This window comes from Mastigoproctus giganteus, chromosome 10 (genome assembly GCF_048544385.1).
Source record: "Mastigoproctus giganteus isolate SK-2022 chromosome 10, ASM4854438v1, whole genome shotgun sequence".
Taxonomy (NCBI): Eukaryota; Metazoa; Arthropoda; class Arachnida; order Uropygi; family Thelyphonidae; genus Mastigoproctus; species Mastigoproctus giganteus.
The window spans coordinates 187,345,578-187,366,437 of NC_143584.1; the positions used below are offsets into that span (position 1 = coordinate 187,345,578).

Here is a 20,860-nt window from a genome sequence, read left to right on the forward strand (position 1 = left end):
TACAAGTTCTCAGAAGAGCTAGCAAAAAGGTCCACTGGACAGTCTAATTTGGTTCTGTGAAACCATATGCTGGCTGCATATGTAACAATTGGAATAAAAACTGTAGTATAGAATTTGTTTTAGGAAGGGGATAATGTTTTTTTTTTTTTTTTAAATCAATGAAAGCATTCTACTTAGACATAAACTGAAATTAACTTACACTAGCAGTGAGAAAACCTGCTACAAATGCACAAAGCAAAATGTTATTTAATCAGCATTCTACAAACTAGCACTACAGATGAATTGGGAGTTGCACATAAAAATAAACAGAGCAAAACATATGTTCCAACATTATGTGTTTATATAATAGTACTATGTTAAGCATCTAATTCTCGTATAGGCCTATATCTTAGAATTACTGTATATCAGAAGGCAGAAGGCTGAGAAATGGCAAAGGAGTTATAACATTGATAAATGTAACATACTGCACTTGAGTAACAGTAATCTCAGGATAACATATGAATTGAGTGATACCACACTCAAAGTAGTGGAAAACAAAAAGACGTAAGGGTAATTGTATAATTCAACAAAGTTCTGAGCAGTACAGGAGTCTAAATAATACAATATAAAGAAAATTTTGCCAGCAAGGACAAGGGGTGATTAGCTCCCAACACACAAAGCAATGGTCAAGCTACACGTTGAATACTTCATCCAGATCTAGAAAATTATTTTAGAAAGGATAAAGATCTGTTGGGAAAGATGTAGAGAACAGAAAATAAAATCATTCAGGGCACAAAAGGGTGCTCTAACCAAGAGAGACTTCAGTCTTGTAAACTGCAACACTTGCTAAGTAAGTACCTGCAAGGGGACCTGATTGAAGTGTTTAGGACTTTAAATAGGTTGAACAAAATGATGAAATCCTTACTCTTTCTTGGACAACACATAAGGGGATATAAGCTTAAATCAAAAATGGATGGCTGCAGAGCAACACATGTATAAAAATTTGCTTTTAGCCAGAGAGTAATTGATTTTTGCAAAAACCTTCCAACAGGTGCTGTGGAAGTGGAACAGATTTAAGGAAAGATTATGCAAATAATTAGAAGATGAACAACAGATGATGCTAGTAGGTTTTCCTTTTTTTTTTTGACTGATGCTACATAAGCTTGCTTTCTTATATGATTTGCCACTACTAACACTAATTTGTTCATTACATTTCTCATCTGACATCAAGAATAGTCTATATCTTTAACGTATTTAATTCTTTTCGAAATTTAAATGCTGGTCATTTCAGAACTCAGATTCCTTGCATTAACCCATCTCAGCATAAATAAAATAAAAATAAAAAATAAAAAAAATTCCTACAATTGTAATTTATTTCTCATATTTTCAGTCTGACTCAGAATTTAACTGTTAAAATTTACAAAGAACAACAAAGTTTGCAAAAACAAATTAAAAAGGTATATATAGTTTACAAGTTTAGATATGCCAATTTCCTATAAAACTAGGATATTCATTAAGTTAGGATATAGTTCTAAACTCTGCACCAATAAGGTGTTTGTAATGAACAAAAGAAGTGAAGTTGTCCCAGCAGGATCACAGAATATTCTATGTATCTTAAAAAAATATATATGCACTTTGATTTTATTGATAAGACAACCGAAGAAAAATTTTCACAGCAAGCATGTCACTTCAAAGGTGCATTCAAAATCTTTCATAATAAAAAACATAAGGTATGTGTAAATACAATCATTGTAATTCCTATATTTATTGACACTCAGACTTTGTTACAGTCAAAGCTTTATAATAACAAACCCCCAGTGGAATGAGAAAAAGTCATATCAATCATTCATAAAATCAGCAACAAAACAAGTAAAAGCTTGAACATTTAATGTAATTCTACTAATACAATATAGTACAATCTTATTTATAAGATGTACTAAAGTATTAAACAAGAAAATTATGATTGTAAATTTTATATTGCTTGTAGAGTGCATTAAGGTTACAATTAAATTGTAAATTTCACTACATAGGCTACATACCTATCAAGTCCTAACAAGAGAATTGTTTTATACTTTAAAATAAGCTTTCAAAACACTGTTTCAATGGCAGAGAATGTTTTAAAAGGGAATTATGAAGATGCTCAATAGCAGTTATTTCACTTTAGCATTCAGGCTGCATTTGGGGGGGGGGGAAGTTCTACTCCTAGATGAGCATTTTTTTAACAAAACTTATTGTTCAACCACAGTAGGTTTCTCATCACTACAAATTTCAGAAGATTCTATTATGTCTGAAATGAGTTCCTCTTCATTCATGCATATCCCGAAATATTCAATGTCTGCACCCAATTCTGCGTGATCTTTGAAGATTACGTTTTCCTGTAAGTTAAGGTGATGAAGCACATTCTCTAATATTTCTTCCCTATTATCGGACTATTCTTCGCAATTAATAGAGGAAGAAGCAGGAGAAACTTCACACATTGCATCATTCAAGGCAGTAAATCCAGCATGTCTGAAGCAGTTGGCAATCACTTTTTCATCAACTTCATCCCATGCTGAAACACAAATACATTGCCTGCAGAATGTCAATTTTGCATTGAATTTTGCCTTCAAGACACAGGACAATTTTGTTTAATAGTTTTCTTTGGTAGTTTTTCTTAAAATAACCTATTACACTTTGATCAAATGGCTGAAGAACTGACATCATATTTGGTGGTAGGTAGGTAGGTCATTTACTTGACAATGAGGGGTGCAGTTGTCCATAAACTGCAAAAGTTTGTTGCTATTTGTGCTAGGAGAACAGTAATCTGTTGTTCAGCCTTTTTTCACCACATTTCTCGCCTTTAAATGGAAGTGTTTTATTTGTTAGCTATTTAAAAAAAAAAAAGTTTAGTTTCATAAGCATTGAGGATGTCATTGTGGTCATATGCCAGCAGAACATTTTTTAAATGATTTTCCCCTCCATTTCTTTGTAGTGTCAATGTCCACAGCTGCACTTTCATCACACTTTTTCGAAAGACAGGCCATGACAAGTCTTAAATTTCTGGAACCATCCATCTGAACTTTTAAATTCTTCAATATCCATTGGATGTGCCTTTGCTATTAAGCATTTGCTTTTAAAAGATTACCATATCTATGGGAACGTTTTTTGCACGCATCACCATTAGCCATTCCAAAAGTACCTTTTCAAGATCCGGATACTTCGCCTTTTGTGTTCGAATCCTACCCAGTGCAGCAGATTTTCAGAATAGTAAACAGAGTACTCTTAGGAATGCCAATCTGTTTGGTGATGTCAGTCTTAGAATGCTCACTATTATCTACAGCTTTCAAAAGCTTAATTTTATCTGCGATTGGCAAAGTTATCCACTAACTAATAAAATTAACTTGTAGCTCAGTTCTTTTCGTTACCTCACTGTGATAAAAGAGCATGGGAAATTTTAACAAATTATTTCTTACTGTCAGGCTGCAAATTCATGAATTACTTCAATAAATTTGAAGCATTCTGGCATTTTTAAACATGAATACTGTAATAAAAAAGTAAAAATTCAGATTAAGAGGTAGAACTTTATGGTCGTTATAGAGAAGTCCTTTTATTTTGAGTGTCATTAAACTGAAAGTAAAATAGCATTAGGTTAATGAGAAATTGGCAGAGAACAACCACACAGGATGTTATAACATGTTGGGGTGTTAAAAAGAGGTCACTATAATGAGCTTTGACTATATAATATATTATAAATATTAAGGAAAAGACTTACTTTGATCCCAATTTCTCCCGTAGGAAGCTCACAGATATCATAAGGTAAATATGTTATCTCTTGTTGAACTAAAGGATCTCTAAATTTTCTTCCAATTAGTCTCTTGAAACCAAATATTGTGTTCCTCAAGTTTGTGATCTGCTTATTTTTAGCAGATACACCCAAGTCCCTATTCTTTTCTCCAAATGCTACATAGGTTCTAAAAGAAAAAAATATCAGACAGTCATAAATAGTTTGGAGGATACTTAGTTTAATATTAAGTATTTAAGCTGAATGGAATAATGGGCTTAAACACATTGTTTCTTTTACAACAGAACTATAATCACGGCTGTCAACTTTTGACTTTCAAAAAGCTAGAGATTTGGCATTCATAAAAAGGAGGAAAACAGACTTGTTGAAAAAACCAGGAAGATTTTTAAATGTCCAAATTGCATTAGGAATTAAATTTCATTAGTAAAATACACATTTCATATTGAAATACAGCCAAAAGATTGTTTACAAGTAGAGTATGCACTCTTCAGAAATGTTGAGAGAAAGTTTTGTTATAACAATGGCCCTGCTATCTAAACTTGACTCCAAGGAGCATTTCCAAAGTTCCATTAGGAAGAAATCTAACCTGGCTGAATATTCTCTCACACTCAGTACTGCTATGAGGAATTCTTAAAATGCCAAGCATTACTTGGGATAATTTTTTATAAATAAAAGATCAATTATTTAAAGCTTCCTTGTACAGTTGTCAGTTTCCCAACCAAGGAGCACTTGTACATAAATTCTTTTTCTTTTAGAAATGTCTGGTAAGTTCTTAACACTGAAACTGACAGTTCTCAAATTCATACCGAAAAATAACTACTGTTTCGTCTATTCTTTTATCTTTAACAACACCAGAAGTACTAGCAACTTCACAAAAATATCAAATTTGAAAATGATACACTGCTAAAAATTTGTGATACCTCAGCATTTTACAAAGGGTACTAGGAAAGTTTTGCAATACAGCTTTGTTTATTTAATTTTTTCAAAGTAATTTCTTCTACATTCAATACACCTCTCCATCCTCCGAAACCAATCTTTAAACCAGTTCTGCCAAGTTTCACTAGGGAGTAAAGCACACTCGTTGTCCCAAGCCCGTAGAAGGTCATCATCACTGGAAAACCGCCTCCCTTTTAGCTTCATTTTCACATGCGGGAACAGTGCAAAGTCGCAGGGAGCAAGGTCTGGACTGTACGGAGGGTGCTCGAGAAGTTTCAGTCCTGTCGTGGTCAAATATTCGGTGCAGGCTTTGGCGCGGTTAGCTGCAGCATTATCGTGATGGAGGTACCAGGTGTCCATTTTTGACTTTGGCCGCAGGTTCTTCATAGATCCAATGACTTTAGGCAGGCATTGTTCAGTATACCACTTAGCTGTGACTGTCTTCTGCATGTCCAAAACAACACGTTCCACAATTCCACTCAATTTGAAAAATACAGCTATCATTTTCTTCTTTACAGATCGGGATTTTCTGACAATTACGGGTGTGTCATCATCAAAGACCCAAACTTTGTTTTGAGTCTTGGTCGGCAGATCGTAATAGTACAGCCAAGTCTCGTCACCTGTCACGATGTTGTTCACATACCGAGATTGTCCCTTATCAAACTTTTTTAACATCTCCCGGCACCAAGTCACACGTCGTGCCACCTGCTCTTCAGTCAGTTGATGCGGCACTCAGAGAGAACAAAGTTTCTTCACGTGCAAATGATCTTGCAGAATCGAACGAATTGCTGGTGCATTTAGGCCCAAAGTATCCTCTATGTGTTGGTAGGTCACTCGCCTGTTTTCGTCAAGCATTTTCCTCACAGCAGTAACGTTTTCCTCCGTAACTGACGTTCGTGGTCTTCCCGGCCTCTCCGAATCCTCCAGAGTGAAATTTCCCCTTCGGAATTCTCTATACCGCCTGAATATCGTTGTACGATGTGGACAATCATCATCTAGTGCAAGAGTCATTTCTTCTAAGCACTGGTCCATGGTTAAACCACGCACGAAATTATACCGCAAAACTGTCCTTATCTCATTTCGTGACCACGATGCCATCACGAGCACTTTACACTCTCACTACTAATGAATAACTGAGCCCATCGACTTGGCGCGGCGGCTACTATGGACGTATGAACATGTCTCAACATGCAGCAACAAGCAGCTTCCTGTGATTCATTGTTGCGTCATATTGCAAAACTTTCCTAGTACCCTTTGTATAAGAACATTTTTAAAGTACATCCTCATGGAGCAAAAGAACAGAACCATCTCCTCTTTAAGCTCTTGGTGGCTTTGGCTATAGAAAAGTCAGAATCATCCTTCTGACTTAGTCCACTATAGTAATCCATTTCCAAAGTGGAAGATCTGAAAACTATTAGCAAAATAAATTTGCACATAGCATTTGTCAACGTATCCTGTTCACAATGGCTGCACAATCCTACATCAACCGTTATAAAAACTTTTATTAAATAAAATAAAATAAATTGAGTTGTTAAGCTAATAATAATAAAATAAGTAAAATGAATAGTACAGTTGCACCAGATAAAACAAGATACCTGTCTGTACAATAAAAATAAAATACAATAAAATAAAACAATGTAGATAAAACACCAAAGCTTTCAGAGGCATCTGCCTCCTTTTTCAACAGTGAAGTTTAACGTACATCCTTAAATATCAGCAGGCTCATGGTTCACAGTACATGTTTCTACAGGAGCATGGGCAGTATTCTCCATATGCAAACTGGAATCTGAATTGGAAACCATCAAATCTCTCCTGACGAAGCCATTATCGTCAACTGGGCACACAGATTTTGGGACCACAAGTGGCTCGAGAGCTTGCAAATTTGCTCCTCTGAGAGAACACTTAATAGAGACAGGGAAATCTGCTTTCATCCCCTCTTCAAAGCTGTGATTCTTGGACGGGATGAATGGTTCCGCCTGGTACACTCCCAAGCCATTTCTGGTTCCAGTGCGCATAAGGAGAATACTGCCCATGCTCCTGTAGAAACACGTGCTGTGAACAGTGAGCCTGCTGATATTTAAGGATGTACTGTACGTTAAGCTTCACTGATGAAAAAGGAGGCAGACACCTCTGAAAGCTTCAGTGTTTTATCGCTTTTATCTACATTGTTTTATTGTACAGACAGGTTCTTGTTTTATCTGGTGTAACTGTACTATTCATTTTACTTATTTTATTTAATAAAAGTTTATAACGGTTGGTGTAGGATCATGCAGTCATTGTGAACATGAACATTTCCAAACCCAAAGGCCTATTTGAAGTCAACGTATCTAAGAGTAATGACCTTGTTACATGAATGTAAGGCGCCTCCGTAGCCAGGTGGGAAGGAGCAGTAGTGCGTAGCACACGCTTCTTGATGAGACCGGGGTTCGAGCCCGTCACCACCAAATACGGAGGATGCGGAAAGGTCAGAGAATGACCACCGCATATGCCGGAGCAATATGGTCTTAGTTGCTAATGCTCCTAAAATCCAAATAACAAAACATGAATGTAAGATATGCTGGATTGAAGAGCTATGTTTGGATTTTCAAACGCTGGCATTAAAAAGAAACAAGGAAATTACTTTATTCGCCAGAAGAGAGAAATGGGGGAACAGACTTTCTGCACAAGTGAGGATTAATGCCTAGAATTATCAACTTGCTTTACAGGCAGTTTGAAATTCAGGAGGTTTTCTTAAGTTCATCAATTTGTCCTCTTTTAAAATTTTTGGTTCATGAACTGGATTTCAGCATGAGTCAGTGCCACTTACTAGTGATTGCTTGTACTTTTCAATTTGGTAATGCTGAAGTGCTCATACTGCTTTTTTCACATACTTGTGAAAGTTATACATTTAACCAAAGACAGCCAACCATGCACACATGCTTAAATCTCTAATTTTATTTTTATTATTATATATGTATTTTTTTTAACTTCAGTGGCATGCACCCATTAAAATTGTTTAAATCTTTCCATTATAGCATCTTTTTAGATAGTAGTAAATTTCCACCAAATATTAATCCCCTTTCACAGGAAGGCATAGAAATCCTTTTTCAACACGCATTAACAAGGTGACAGGAACAATCACTTCTTTTAAAATTCTTGCTATTCCAGTTTTTTTTTTTTTTTGGCCCTTTTTTGGCATAAGTGCATTACACTGGCCGGCAAAAAAACATTTTTTTTCGCTCCCTATTAAAATTCAGGGCAATTTTTGTAGTTTGACATTGCTGAATTTGAATATGGCAACTATATTGCTGCAATAACCACCAATTTTAAGGGAGAAGGAATTAAAGTCAACAACTAAGTTTCTAATAAAAAAAAGATTTTGTATATTTTAAGAAAATGTTACATAAGTACTAAATATTGAACAATGGGTCTATTGACCTTATTCTATTTACAGAAATGTCTGTCTGATAACAAAACACTTATTTTGTCATTCCTTGCCTTTTATAATCATCCGCTGGTGTCTCTCATACAAGATTCCACAGTAGTCTGCCAACATATTTGGACTCCATTTTCCATGGTATCCTTTTCCCCATTTGACCATGTTCTTTCAACATGTTCATCCGAAATGAAACTTGAAAGACATGTTGCATCACAACCCTCTGTACGCTAAAATTAGCTCATCATCCATAATTTCACTATAATTTTATGATTTCTTCATTGCCTAAAAAGCAGACATTTTTGAATGCCTTCCAAGCTCTTCTGTAGAAATTTAATTCTTTAGTGAATTCCTTATCTTGGAATAGCAGTTTGATTTGAGGACTCACAAAAATTCCCTCTTTTATCTTGGCCTCACTGATTTGAGAAAACTTTTGCCTCAAACAGGAAAATCCTGTTTTCCTGTCAAGTTCACAATTTTTTTTTTTTTTTTTTTTTTTTAAATCAAACTTAGCTTTATGTGCAATGGAGGTAAATAGATTGACTTATCCACCAAAGAGGATGTGCTACATTTTTCTAGTCTGGACATTTTTTTTACCCTCTAATGGTAATTCTTCGCTCGGCTGTCTCACTTGCATAAAAAAGCAGCAGTGTTTAGTGTAACCACCTTATAACCCAGTCGGCAAAGCTATCAACTTTTCGGTCAGAACAGATAATCCATTTGTATTCTTGATAGCATATTTCTTTTGCTAAAGAACCTGTAGGTTCTCGTACATTTTCTTCATGTGAACTGCATGGGCCAATAGTATAGACGGATACTTATTTTCCATTATGGAGCAAAACTGCTTTCAAACTGACCTTGGATGAATCAATGAAAAGCCTCCACTGCCCAGGTACAAGCTCCAGATGTAACTCTTTAATTCCTGAACATTGTTACGATAAACCAAAGCACCATCCATGGAGTAAGAGGATTGTTATGTTAGATTGCCTCTTCCTATAAAAAGACACCTAGACACCCATGTGCATGTTCGACAGGCAACCAGAGATGGTAATACTCTTGATATGGTTATCAACAGTGATCATTCATGTATTAAGAATTTGCAGATAAAGGAACCACTAGGTGGCCGTGATCACAGTGTACTGATGTGGAATTTACTTAAAGATATAATTACCATCAGGGGTAAAGGAAAGGGTTTTTGCTTCCGTAAAAGTGAGTACAGTGGTCTCAGACAGTTTTTAAATTCCGTACAGTGGGATCAACTGATGATGTTACCAACAGCAAATTCTATATGGGATTCAAGTGGCATTCAAGGAATTAATCGTAGAAGCTACTAAAAGTTTCATACCTATTAAGAAATATTGTTCAAGGTTTAGGCCTAAATGGTTATCAAATGAACTAATAAGACTCGTGACAGAGAAGAAAAATGCATGGGATGCATATAAATTATCAGGTGACATAGAAGCCAATGGCAGATATAAACTAGTCTGTAATCAAGTCACAAAGGAGGTCAGGCAGGCGAAGGCACATTACGAGAAATCTTTGGCAAAGGATGCTAAGAAAAACAGCAAGGATTTCTTTACTTATATAAACTCTAAAAGGAAGGGGATGAATCTGATTGGTCCACTTGATATCGATGGTTTGACTGTTGATGATCCTGCTCAGACAGCAAACAAATTGAATGAGTATTTTGCATCTACATTCACACATGAGGAGTTATTAAGGTTTGAAAATGCCAGAAAGTTATCAAATTGTAGCAGGGGCCTTAATGATTTTGTAATAACTGACAGCAAAGTGGAGGAGAAATTGTTGAAGTTAAACATAAGAAAGGCACCTGGGGTGGATGGGATCTATCCAGTTATATTACAGGAGGTGGCAAAGGAAGTAAGCAAACCCTTAGCAATAATTATGAGAGCATTCTTGGACTCAGGGGAGGTTCTCATGGACTGGAGATGTGCAAATGTATCCCCAATTCACAAAGGGGGATCGAAGGGTGATACGGGTAATTACAGACCAGTTAGTTTAACTTCTGTTCCGGGTAAAATAATGGAGTCACTGGTTAAAGATGCATTGCAGGATCATCTAGACAAGACTGCAGTAATAATTCAGACACAGCATGGGTTTGTTAAGGGAAAGTCTTGTCTGACAAATTTGATAGGATATTATGATGTGGTTACAAAGGAACTGGATGCAAAAAATAATTTTGATATCATATACTTGGATTTCAGGAAAGCTTTTGATACTGTTGCACATGCAAGACTACTGTACAAATTGGAGCAGAATGGTATTAAGGGTAAATTGCTACAATGGATAAAAGGATTGTTGAGTGGGAGAAGACAGAGGGTGGTAATTAATGGGTGCTGCGCTTCGTGGACTAATGTTATTAGTCCAGTCCTATAGAGTTCAGTGCTGTTTGAATATTTATCAATGATATTTATGAAGGTATATCAGGCTGTGTTGAAGTTTGCAGATGATACAAAAGTTGGCAGGGTTGTTAATGACAGTAATAGAAGTGTGCTACTGCAACAGGATCTAGAAAATTTGGGCAGATGGGATGAGACGTGGTAACTGAAGTTTAACCTTGACAAATGCAAAGTACTGCATATGGGTAGAAGTAACCCCAGAGAAACGTACCACACTTAAGGTGGTAGAAAATGAAAAAGACCTGGGAGTAATTGTGCTGTCAGATATGAAGTTTTCTGAGCAATGCAGACAGGCTTCCAGGACAGGTCATGGGGTTTTGTCAATGATATACAGAATTTTGCTAGCAGGGAAAAGGAGGTGATTGTCCCTCTGTATAAGGCAATGGTCAGGCCATGCCTTGAGTACTGCGTACAGGTCTGGAGGCCTCATTTTAGGAAGGATGTAGATTTGCTTGTGCGTGTACAGAGAAGGGCAACAAGATTGGTGAGAGGAATGAAGGGTTCCTCTTACCAAGTTCTGCAAATTGCAGTGGCTGGAGACTAGGCACCTGCGAGGTGATCTGATTGAGGTGTATAAGGCCTTGAATGGGTTGAGCACGCTGAATTCTGATGGGATTCTTCCACTTGTTCAGATTACGAACCTAAGGGGGCATAAATTCAAATTAAGGAAAAACAGATGTAGAATAGATGTGTGGAAATTTGCCTTTAGCCAGCGGGTGGTTAATTGCTGGAACAAACTTACATCTGTCGTTGTGGTAGTTGATAGGTTAAATAAATTTAAGGAGGAACTGGAAAAACATTTAGAGAGAATTGTTTTGTAAATTTTTTTTTTTTTTGGCTGATGCTGCATAAGCTCATACACTTGCTTTCTTGCATCACATGCCACTACTAACTACTACTACCCTTTTCAAGGAGATTCCACTAATGAAGCCATGATCCTAGAAAGTGAGCTTTTTTTTTTAAGAGAGGTCCAAATCTCTAAACAAATTATTCAATTCTGCCTGAGTGATTAGACAAGGCTTTGCAGTATCAACAATGAAAAAGTCTGGATCTGTACTCGTTCTGGGTTCTGCATCTTCTGGAGACTCCTTTTCCAATCCTGAATCAGAGTCCATAAGTTTCTGGTGGTTTTGGCACTGTATCATTACGAGGAACCTGCCTTAGAGCAGAAGGTATGTTGGGATACTCTACTTTATGCCTGGTTTCCCCAGAAAAACCAGAAATATTGGTCATGCAAAAGTAACAATCATTTATATGGTCTTGAGGTTCCTGCCATATCACCGGAACAGCAAACAGCAACGATTTATAACTACTTCTAAGCCAGCCTGTTAATGTTCTTGAACATGAGCTACAGAAAATCTTTGGAGCCCATACTTTACCTCGATCTCCAACCTTACATCCAAAATAGAGTTCATAGGCTTTTCTCACAAATTGTGAGAGTGGTTTCCACTGTGATTCTAATACCACTTCTCCACAAATGTAGCAAAAACTATCAGGCTTATTTCAGCAAGAATGCAATATATTTCACGTACAGTTGAGGTATGTACACATAAGAACACAATTAAGAAATTGTAGATTTTTATTTCTAATTTAAACAGTTCACGATTTACGCTTATGCACATAACACTTGTTCACCACTTGCTCCCTGAAACACATACACTATTGGAAATACAAAAATGCTTGTTTGGTGAGGAATCCACTTGTATATATACCAGTAGAGAAGTTTCCAGAAGGATCACAATGTTTCTGGAGAACTCAGTAAAAAGTTCTAGCACCTTCCTGAAACATCCCAACCTTTGGTTCTACACATAACAATATAGATGTTGTAGAAAGCACCCAAATTTTCTAGAAAAAAATTTAAAAATAAATAGATAAAATAGATGGAAAAGATATTTAAACCAATTACAGGTCTTGGTTTTTCATCATTAACTGAGTATGATGAGAACTTTTTAAACACACAAGTTTTTGAACATATTTCCTAAAAGAATCTATTGAAATTATTTCAGGGAGGAAATTGATGCCGACCAGCGTAATCTTTTGTTGGGGGGATTAATTCAATTATCTTTAATTTATTTATCAATTTAATTATCTTCTCCATCTATTTTATCTATTTTTTAATTTTTTTTTCTAGAAAATTTGGGAGCTTTCCATCATGTGGTAAAGAATTAGAAAGTTGGTTGGAAATATTACTAAAAGTAACTGCTTGTACATTAGCCTTGTTATTTGGATTGATATAAGACATTTTGCCATCTAAAATTAGGATGAGTATTCAAGAGAGACTTCTTGATGCAACAGATGCACTACCAGAAAGTTTGAAACCTGTAAAGGGTTACAGGTGACATAAATGCACAAGCTGCAGACAACGAAGTTTGTCTATCTGCTGCACATGCACTTAAATTTCTGGTTCATCTCTATAAATGTTTTCTGCAATTTTATTGTAGTTGGACTTTTCTTTAATAAAGAAAAGTGCTTATATTTTGTACATCTACTAATATATTGCTTCCTAATGAAGCTCTTTTGCTCCATTCATCTGTCAGATTGATGCACCTATCTATAGACACTATGTCCTCTTCTCCAATGCACTGTTATCACTGGCATCACTGTCATTTGATTTGCTCTTATCAGCCCTAATTACCATATCTACAATGTAAACTAAACTATCGGTAAGTTGAATCATAACTGGAATACCTTCATCAATGTTTAGATACTCATGTACAGCCTCCTCATCTAGAAACTTGGCTTGTTCACACAGCAAACTTCTTGCATATGACAAGAAATCCTTCACTAGTGCTACTCCTCCAGATATACAAGTACAGTGGGCCTTGACTTTGATGACATTGACATTCGATATTCTCGGGAACCAATTTACCTTCCATACAATCTTTTATTTTAACAACCGATGATATTTGCAGGAACCGATGGCTTTCCAATATAGCTGGAATGATGCATTGGTGGAAATTTTCAGATGCATTGCATGCGGAACATCATTCGTACGATTATTTTCCACCAATTAGCATCTTTGTTATTGTTCAACACAACATTCACATGTGTTACAGTACTTCAAACATTTTCTTTATCTTTTGTTTGATGTGCTTGTCCAGTGCATAAGCAGAGTGTATTTTTGTAATTATATGAAACTGGCCTCAAGCCTATGAAAGACAGGCTCACTTTTCCGTTGGATGCCAATTTCACTGGATAATTTAAACTGAAGTCTTAGTTGGTGCATCACTCTAACATCCCCAGAGTATTTAAACAATAAAATGTCAACAAAGGCATGCTGGGAGTGTTTTGGCGCAGTAATAAGAAGGCCTGGGTTACAAGATATGTCTTCAATGAATGGGCGCTTGAAGTTTTCTGTCCTTCAGTGAAGAGTTATCTCGCAAAAAATAAGCTTCCTGCGAAGGTACTGCTCTTGTTGGCTAATGCACTAGGCCATGATCCCGACATTGTTCAATCTCAAGGCCCAATTTTACTTTGTTCAAGTCCAATTTTTGCCACCCAACACCACTCCTCTGCTTCAATCAATGGACCAGCAAGTGATTGCAAACTTCAAGAAAATCTATACCAAGAAAGGAAGTGTTTGCAAGTTGCTTTGCGGCAACCTCTGTTGACAATGCTTTCACCCTCAAAGATTTTTGGAGGTCGGAGTTCAACATCCTAGACCGTGTGAGGATAATCATAAGTTCTTGGAATGATGCTTCCACCAGATGCTTAAATTTAGCCTGGAAAAACATCTGGCCTTTAATCATTCATAACTTTGACTGATTTGAAGAGGATGGTGCTTTGACAATATTGTCAATATTGGCAAGAGTGACAATATTTGACATATTGTCACTCTTGGTAAATCAATGGGGAGGTTGACGGAGAGGGTGTGGAGGACATTATTGATGTTCATGGGCATGAGCTAATGATAGAGGAACTACAAGAGTTGGAGAAAATTATGAAGATTGACACTGGAGAGAAAGAGGAAGACACCAAAAAAGTGTCAGCTGAAGACTGTCATTTCTTGTTGGGAGTTTTTTGGAGAAGTGGCAAAAAAACACTGAATTCATGATGTGCAAAATGGAAGGCTCAGTCATTTCTTACTTCAGGAGGCTACAAAAAAGTTGTAAAAAACAGTCAACTTTGGACAGTTTCTTTGCCAGTTTAGGCTATTAGTAGCAGCAAAACACAAAAGACTGAAAAGAAATGACGTCTGATCTAATCCCATCACCACTGTCACCATTGATTTCGTAAACCCTGCACTTCACTAAGTTAAATGCTAATTAATTGTTTGTTTTTTATTTTATAACTATTTATTAAATAATCTTTATAAAACACCCATTTTTAATGTAAAAATCAAGAATAACGTAAGAAATATCTATTTTGTGTGTTGTTGGGGTCACCTGCCAAGAGTGTGGAATGAATTACAGGAAATCAATGTATTATTGGTTTCAATTTAAGATATTTTCAACATACAATGGGTTTTGTGAAACAAATTACCATCGGATGTTGGGGGCCCACTGTATCGGGTTAATCAAATTCACCATCCAGATAAGTTAATGGTCACAGGTTACATCACCCAATTATCAATTTTTTTTTTTATTGTCCTAGACCTCTGCTAAACTCCAAACTACATTAATATATGCATATAATTAAATGATTTTGAAATTCCTGTAGGATTATGCCTTTGTTTCAAGCACAGAGATTAAATGCAAAAAATAAAATACCTGTACCTGCACTTCAGTTCACAAACCTTGGTCTAAAGGTTGGATTAAGTATGTGTACTTAAGAGGGTAAACAAATGACAAATACAGTCTGAAGGGAAGTTATGCAGAACAATTATCACACAGCAAGAATTTTTTGGTTATCAGGTAGTCCTACAGACCAGTCAGCAGAGTTTCAAACACAAAATCCTTTTTTGAACCAACAGTGAAAACCATTAATGTCACCCAAGCTTGCTATTAGCCTTATAAACCACAGGAAACATCATAAGCCTTTTAAAATGTCCTAGGCTTCTTACTTTTTCCAATGAACAACACGTGAGAACTGCAAATCTTTCCTTTGAGTCTTGGAACCCTGCTGGTGCTGACTGATTAATTGTTTATACAAGCTTTCTTTGCTCAGACTACACGAGGAGGCATAAATTCAAATTGAGGAAGGACAGTTGCAGGATAGATGTGTGGACGTCTGCCTTCAGCCAGCGGGTGATTGATTGTTGGAACCAATTTCCCTCTGTCGTGGAAGTAGGTAGTTTGAATAAATTCAAGGAAGAACTATATAAATTATTGGAAGAAATGGATATGCAATGTGGGAAGATTTTGTTTTTTTTGACTGATGATTATGCCAGAATGCTTGCATAATTTAACACAACTAATACTAAATAGGTCTAGAATATATAAGATGTTTCATCCGCACATAGTAGATTATCTGGTTTCAATCCTCCATCCAAAATCAATTGTGAAACTTCACTTAAATACACCTTTTCAGCTTAGTGGTCAAACAGAAGCTTCCCCCCCCCCACATTTCCAGCAAACTACAACCATGACATTAGCATTTAGCATTAGTAGAGGCATATGATGCAAGAAAGCAAGCTTATTCAGCATCAGCCAAAAAAAAAAAAAAAAAACACCACACCACTCCCATTTCACCCCTCCGTTCGTTCGAAATACCTGTCCAGTTGAGCCTTAAATTTGTTTAGGCTATCAACTTCAACAACAAATGATGGAAGTCGGTTCCACCAACCAACCACCGCTGGCCAAAGGCAAGTTTCCGCACATCTATCCGACATCCGTCCTTCCTCAATTTGAATTTATGCCCTCTGAGGTGATTATTCTGAGCAAGAGGAAGAATCCCATTGGCATTGAGCATGCTCAAACCATTCAAAGCCTTATACACCTCTATCAGATCACCTCGCCGGTGCCTAGTCTCCAGACTCTGTAATTTGCAAAACTTAAGCCTTTCTTCGTAAGAGCAACCCTTTGTTCCATTCACTAATCTTGTTGCTCTTCTCTGTACCCGTTCCAGCAGCTCTACATCTTTCTTGAAATGAGGCTTCCAGACCTGTATACAGTACTCAAGATGTGGCCTAACCATTGCCTTATACAAGGGAATAATCACCTCCTTATCCCTGCTAGAAAAATTCCTGTATATCATTGACAAGACACCATGAGCTACTCTTGCAGCTCGTCTGCACTGCTCAGAGAACTTCATATCTGCCTGCACAATTACCCCCAGGTCCTTTTCATTCTCCACCACTGTCAGTGTAGTACGGCAGAGTTGATACGTTGCTCTGGGGTTACTGTTTCCCATATGTAGTACTTTACATTTGTCAATGTTAAACTTCATTTGCCACCTCTCAGCCCATCTGTTCAACCTTTCCAGATCCTGTTGCAGCAGCATAGTGTCAGTAGTGTCCTTAACAACCCTGCCAACCTTTGTATCATCTGCAAACTTGGACATTAAACTTGATATACCATCATCAATATCATTCATAAACACCGAAAACAACAACGGACCCAACACTGAACCCTGAGGAACTCCACTAATAACATTAGTCCACGTTGAGCAGTCTCCATTGATTACCACTCTCTGTCTTCTGCCACTCAACCATCCCCTTATCCATAGCAGCAATTTGCCTCCAATGGCACACTGCTCCAATTTGTGCAGCAGTCTTCCATGTGCAACAGTATCAAAAGCCTTTCTAAGATCCAAATATATAATATCAAAGTTATTCCCTGCATCCAGTTCTTTTGTGACTACATCATAGTATCCAATCAAATTGGTCAGGCAAGACCTGCCCTTAACAAAACCATGCTGCGTCTGAGCTATAACTGAATTCTTGTCTAGATGATCCTGCAGTGTTTCTTTAACCAGTGCCTCCATTAATTTTCCTGGAACAGAAGTTAAACTAACAGGTCTATAATTACTTGTGTCAGCCTTTGATCCTCCTTTGTGAATTGGGGTCACATTTGCACATCTCCAGTCTATGGGTACCTCCCCTGAGTCCAAAGAAGCTCTCATAATTATGGCTAGGGGTTTGCTTACTTCCTTTGCTGCCTCCTTTAATATAACTGGATAGATCCCATCCACCCCAGGTGCCTTTTTTATGTTTATCCTCAACAATCTCTCCTCCACTTTCCTCTCAGTTATTACAAAATCATCTAGCTCAATGCCAATGTCTACTTTACCTACGTCATTCTCCTTCCTGAATAACTCCTCATGCGTGAATGTAGATACAAAATACTCGTTTAGATTGTTAGCCACCTGCGCAGGATCCTCAACTGTTAAACCATCAATATCCAGTGGACCAATCTGATTCATCCCTTTCATTTCCTTCTTGAGTTTAAAAGGCGCCTCCGTAGCCAGGTGGGAAGGAGCAGCAGTGCATAGCACACGCTTCTTGATTAGACCGGGGTTCAAGCCCGTCACCACCAAATACAGAGGATGCGGAAAGGTCATGGAATGACCACCACATATTCCCGGAGCAATATAGCCTTAGTTGCTAATGCTCCTAAAAAAAACAAAAACCCAAACCAAACCAATCTTGAGTTTAAATAGGTAAAGAACTCTTTTCTGTTTTTCTTTGCATCCTTTGCCAAAGATTTTTCGTAGTCTCCCTTTGTCTGCCTAATCTCCTTTGTGACTTGGTTACAGACCAACTTATATCTATCATAGGCTTCCATGTCGCCCATTAATTTGTATGTATTCCATGCATTTTTCTTCTCTGCCACATGTCTCATTAGTTCATCTGACAACCATTTAGGCCTAAACCTTGAACAATATTTCTTAGTTGGTATGTAAAGCCTGGTAGTTTCCAAGATTAGTTCCTTGAATGCTTCCCATTTTGAGTTTGCTGTTGGTAACATCATCAGTTGGTCCCACTGTATAGAATTTAATACTGTCTCAGACCATCATAGTCGCCTTTACGAAAACAAAAACCCTTCCCTTTAACTCTGATGGTAGTTACCTCCTTGAGTAAATCCCACTTCAACACACTGTGATCACTGCCACCTAGTGGTTCATTTATCTGCAGATTCTTAATGCATGAAGAATCACTACTGATAATCAGATCAAGAGTATTGCTCCCTCTTGTCGCCTCACGAACATGCTGATGTAGAAAACAATCATCCAATAAATCCACAAAAGCCTGGCTAGTGTGTGAGTGACCAACCCACAAATTCCAGTCAATATCTGGGAAATTAAAATCCCCCATTATAAGACTCTCTGATTTACTGGTCCACTCCATTTCCCTGTACAATATCTTATTATACTCATCAGAGTCATTAGGCCTATAGCACACTCCTACTCTCAATTTTGATTTCCCTATGCTTATGTCACAGCAAACTGACTCGACACTGCCCTGTCCATCGATGTCGACTGGCTTCATTCCTTGGATTTTATGTGTTTCTTAACTAATAGCATAACCCCTCCTCCCCTCCTATCCTGTCTATCCTTTCTATACACATTGTATTCCCAAATTCCAGTTCCGCATTCCTTATATCTGTGTGACACCACGTCTCTGATATCCCAACAATATCTGCCTTTGATGTTTTGAGCAATACCTCAAATTCATCAAATTTATTTACCAAACTCCTAGTATTGGTGTACACGCAAGTATGCATGCACCTGTTTCTATTCTTAGCTACCCTAACACAACCCATGTGTTTACGTGTACCGCAATGACTCCCAGCACTCTCTGAAATATCCTGCATCGTTTTTCAGGCTTCTGCTCATTTCAATAGAAGCAGTGCAAGAATCACTCCCACCTCTGCCAGTGGCTACTGTTAATCTATTAGTCCTTGTATCCCCCCAACTAGCAGTTTTCCGACCCACCTAACACTGCCTCGACAGCATCAGCAAAAATTCTTGCACCCTTTCTATTTAAGTGTATCCCATCCCTGTAGAAGCAGTCTCTCCTGTTAACAAGTACAGACCAGGCTGATAAAAATTCTACCCCTTGAGCCTTGCACAATCCATCCAGGGCCGAATTGATCGACAAGGCTCTCATCATATACTCCCTTCTATCGTGTCTGGGCAGTATTGCAGACACTTTCAAATTCAACCCTAATTCACGGCTTTTTTTCAACAGTGACCTGTACTTGCTAAGTAATTCCACCGGTCTCCTACTCTTAATATCATTAGTGCCAACGTGTACAACTATATCACCTTTTGTGCCCTTAAATCTAGTGAGTGACATGAATCTAGTGAGTTTCCAGAAAAGTATTCAGGGAGCTGTTAGGCCTAATTCCTTGTGAATCATTTTTGGCTTGGACCATGATGGAGGGAGTGAATGAGTGGAAGTTATTTGGTTTTAGGAGTATTAACAACTAAGCCCATATTGCTCCGAGTGGAAGTTGTTCATTCCAATGCTGCCTAATGTATTCAAGCAACACTTTGCCCACATCAGCAAATGTATGGTGTAGAGTTTCTTGATGGCCCATTAATTTAAGTACATCGCTAAGTGTAAAATCTAAGCAACTGTACTGTTTCTTAAGATCAAAAATTGTTGATATACCTACAAAATCCTCACTTGATTTTGCAAAAACATCACCTAACTTTAATAATTAAACTTTCTTCTTTATACTCTAGGCAAAATGCTTTCTTTTGTAACTCCCACTAGCCAGTGCCCTTTTAAATATATCATAAAAAAAATAGGGAGAAAAAAACTAGCATTACCAAAGCAAACACTCCATTGACAATATGCACGCAAACAAAGTGATCGGTCATATAACGACTTTCCATTAGCAGAAATCAAATAATTTTTGAAATTATTATTATTATTATTAGCCATATGGTACAAGGAAGCCTGAAGCTTATGCTGCACCAGCCAAAAAAAAAAAAAATTCCCCAGTTACCCCCGCCGTGTGTGTGTGTGTGTGTGTGTGTGTGTGTGTGTGTGTGTGTGTGTGTGTGTGTGTGTGTGTGAGAGAGAGAGAGAGAGAGAGAGAGAGAGAGAGAGAGAGAGAGGGGTATCACCAAGAAAGAGAAGAATGATGATATCCAGCTCAATAGTTTCAGGAAGACCTAGATCTCGGGCAATTCCAAATTTCAGAACACTGGATAAAAGTGTCTGGAACTTATTAGAATCAGCCAAAACAGATCAAGACATTATGCATGGGATAGCAAATAGACCACAAACTTCCAGTAATAAATCTTGACTTTTTACCTGCTATACACAGTTTGATAAAAACAAAGTTAGTTAACATATGCAATGCATTACATTACAGGCGCATTAGCAAATAGTAATAGTTTGACCTATAACAAAAAAAGAGAAAAAAAAAAAAGTGAAAACAAGAACATTTTATTTATGAGCATCTGCCACATTGCCCATTCGTTCCTCCAACCAGC

At 37.3% G+C, this 20,860-nt stretch overlaps 1 protein-coding gene across 1 annotated transcript in view; it reads right to left on the reverse strand.

The window, feature by feature from the left end:
• Positions 1-20,860, reverse strand: part of LOC150079648 (97 kDa heat shock protein-like) — a 186,412-nt gene that overhangs the window by 141,013 nt on the left and 24,539 nt on the right. Inside the window, exon 2 of the mRNA XM_090383811.1 lies at positions 3,731-3,929. Within this exon, the coding sequence (XP_090239937.1) occupies positions 3,731-3,929 (199 nt within the window). The remainder of the gene's footprint in view (positions 1-3,730; positions 3,930-20,860) is intronic.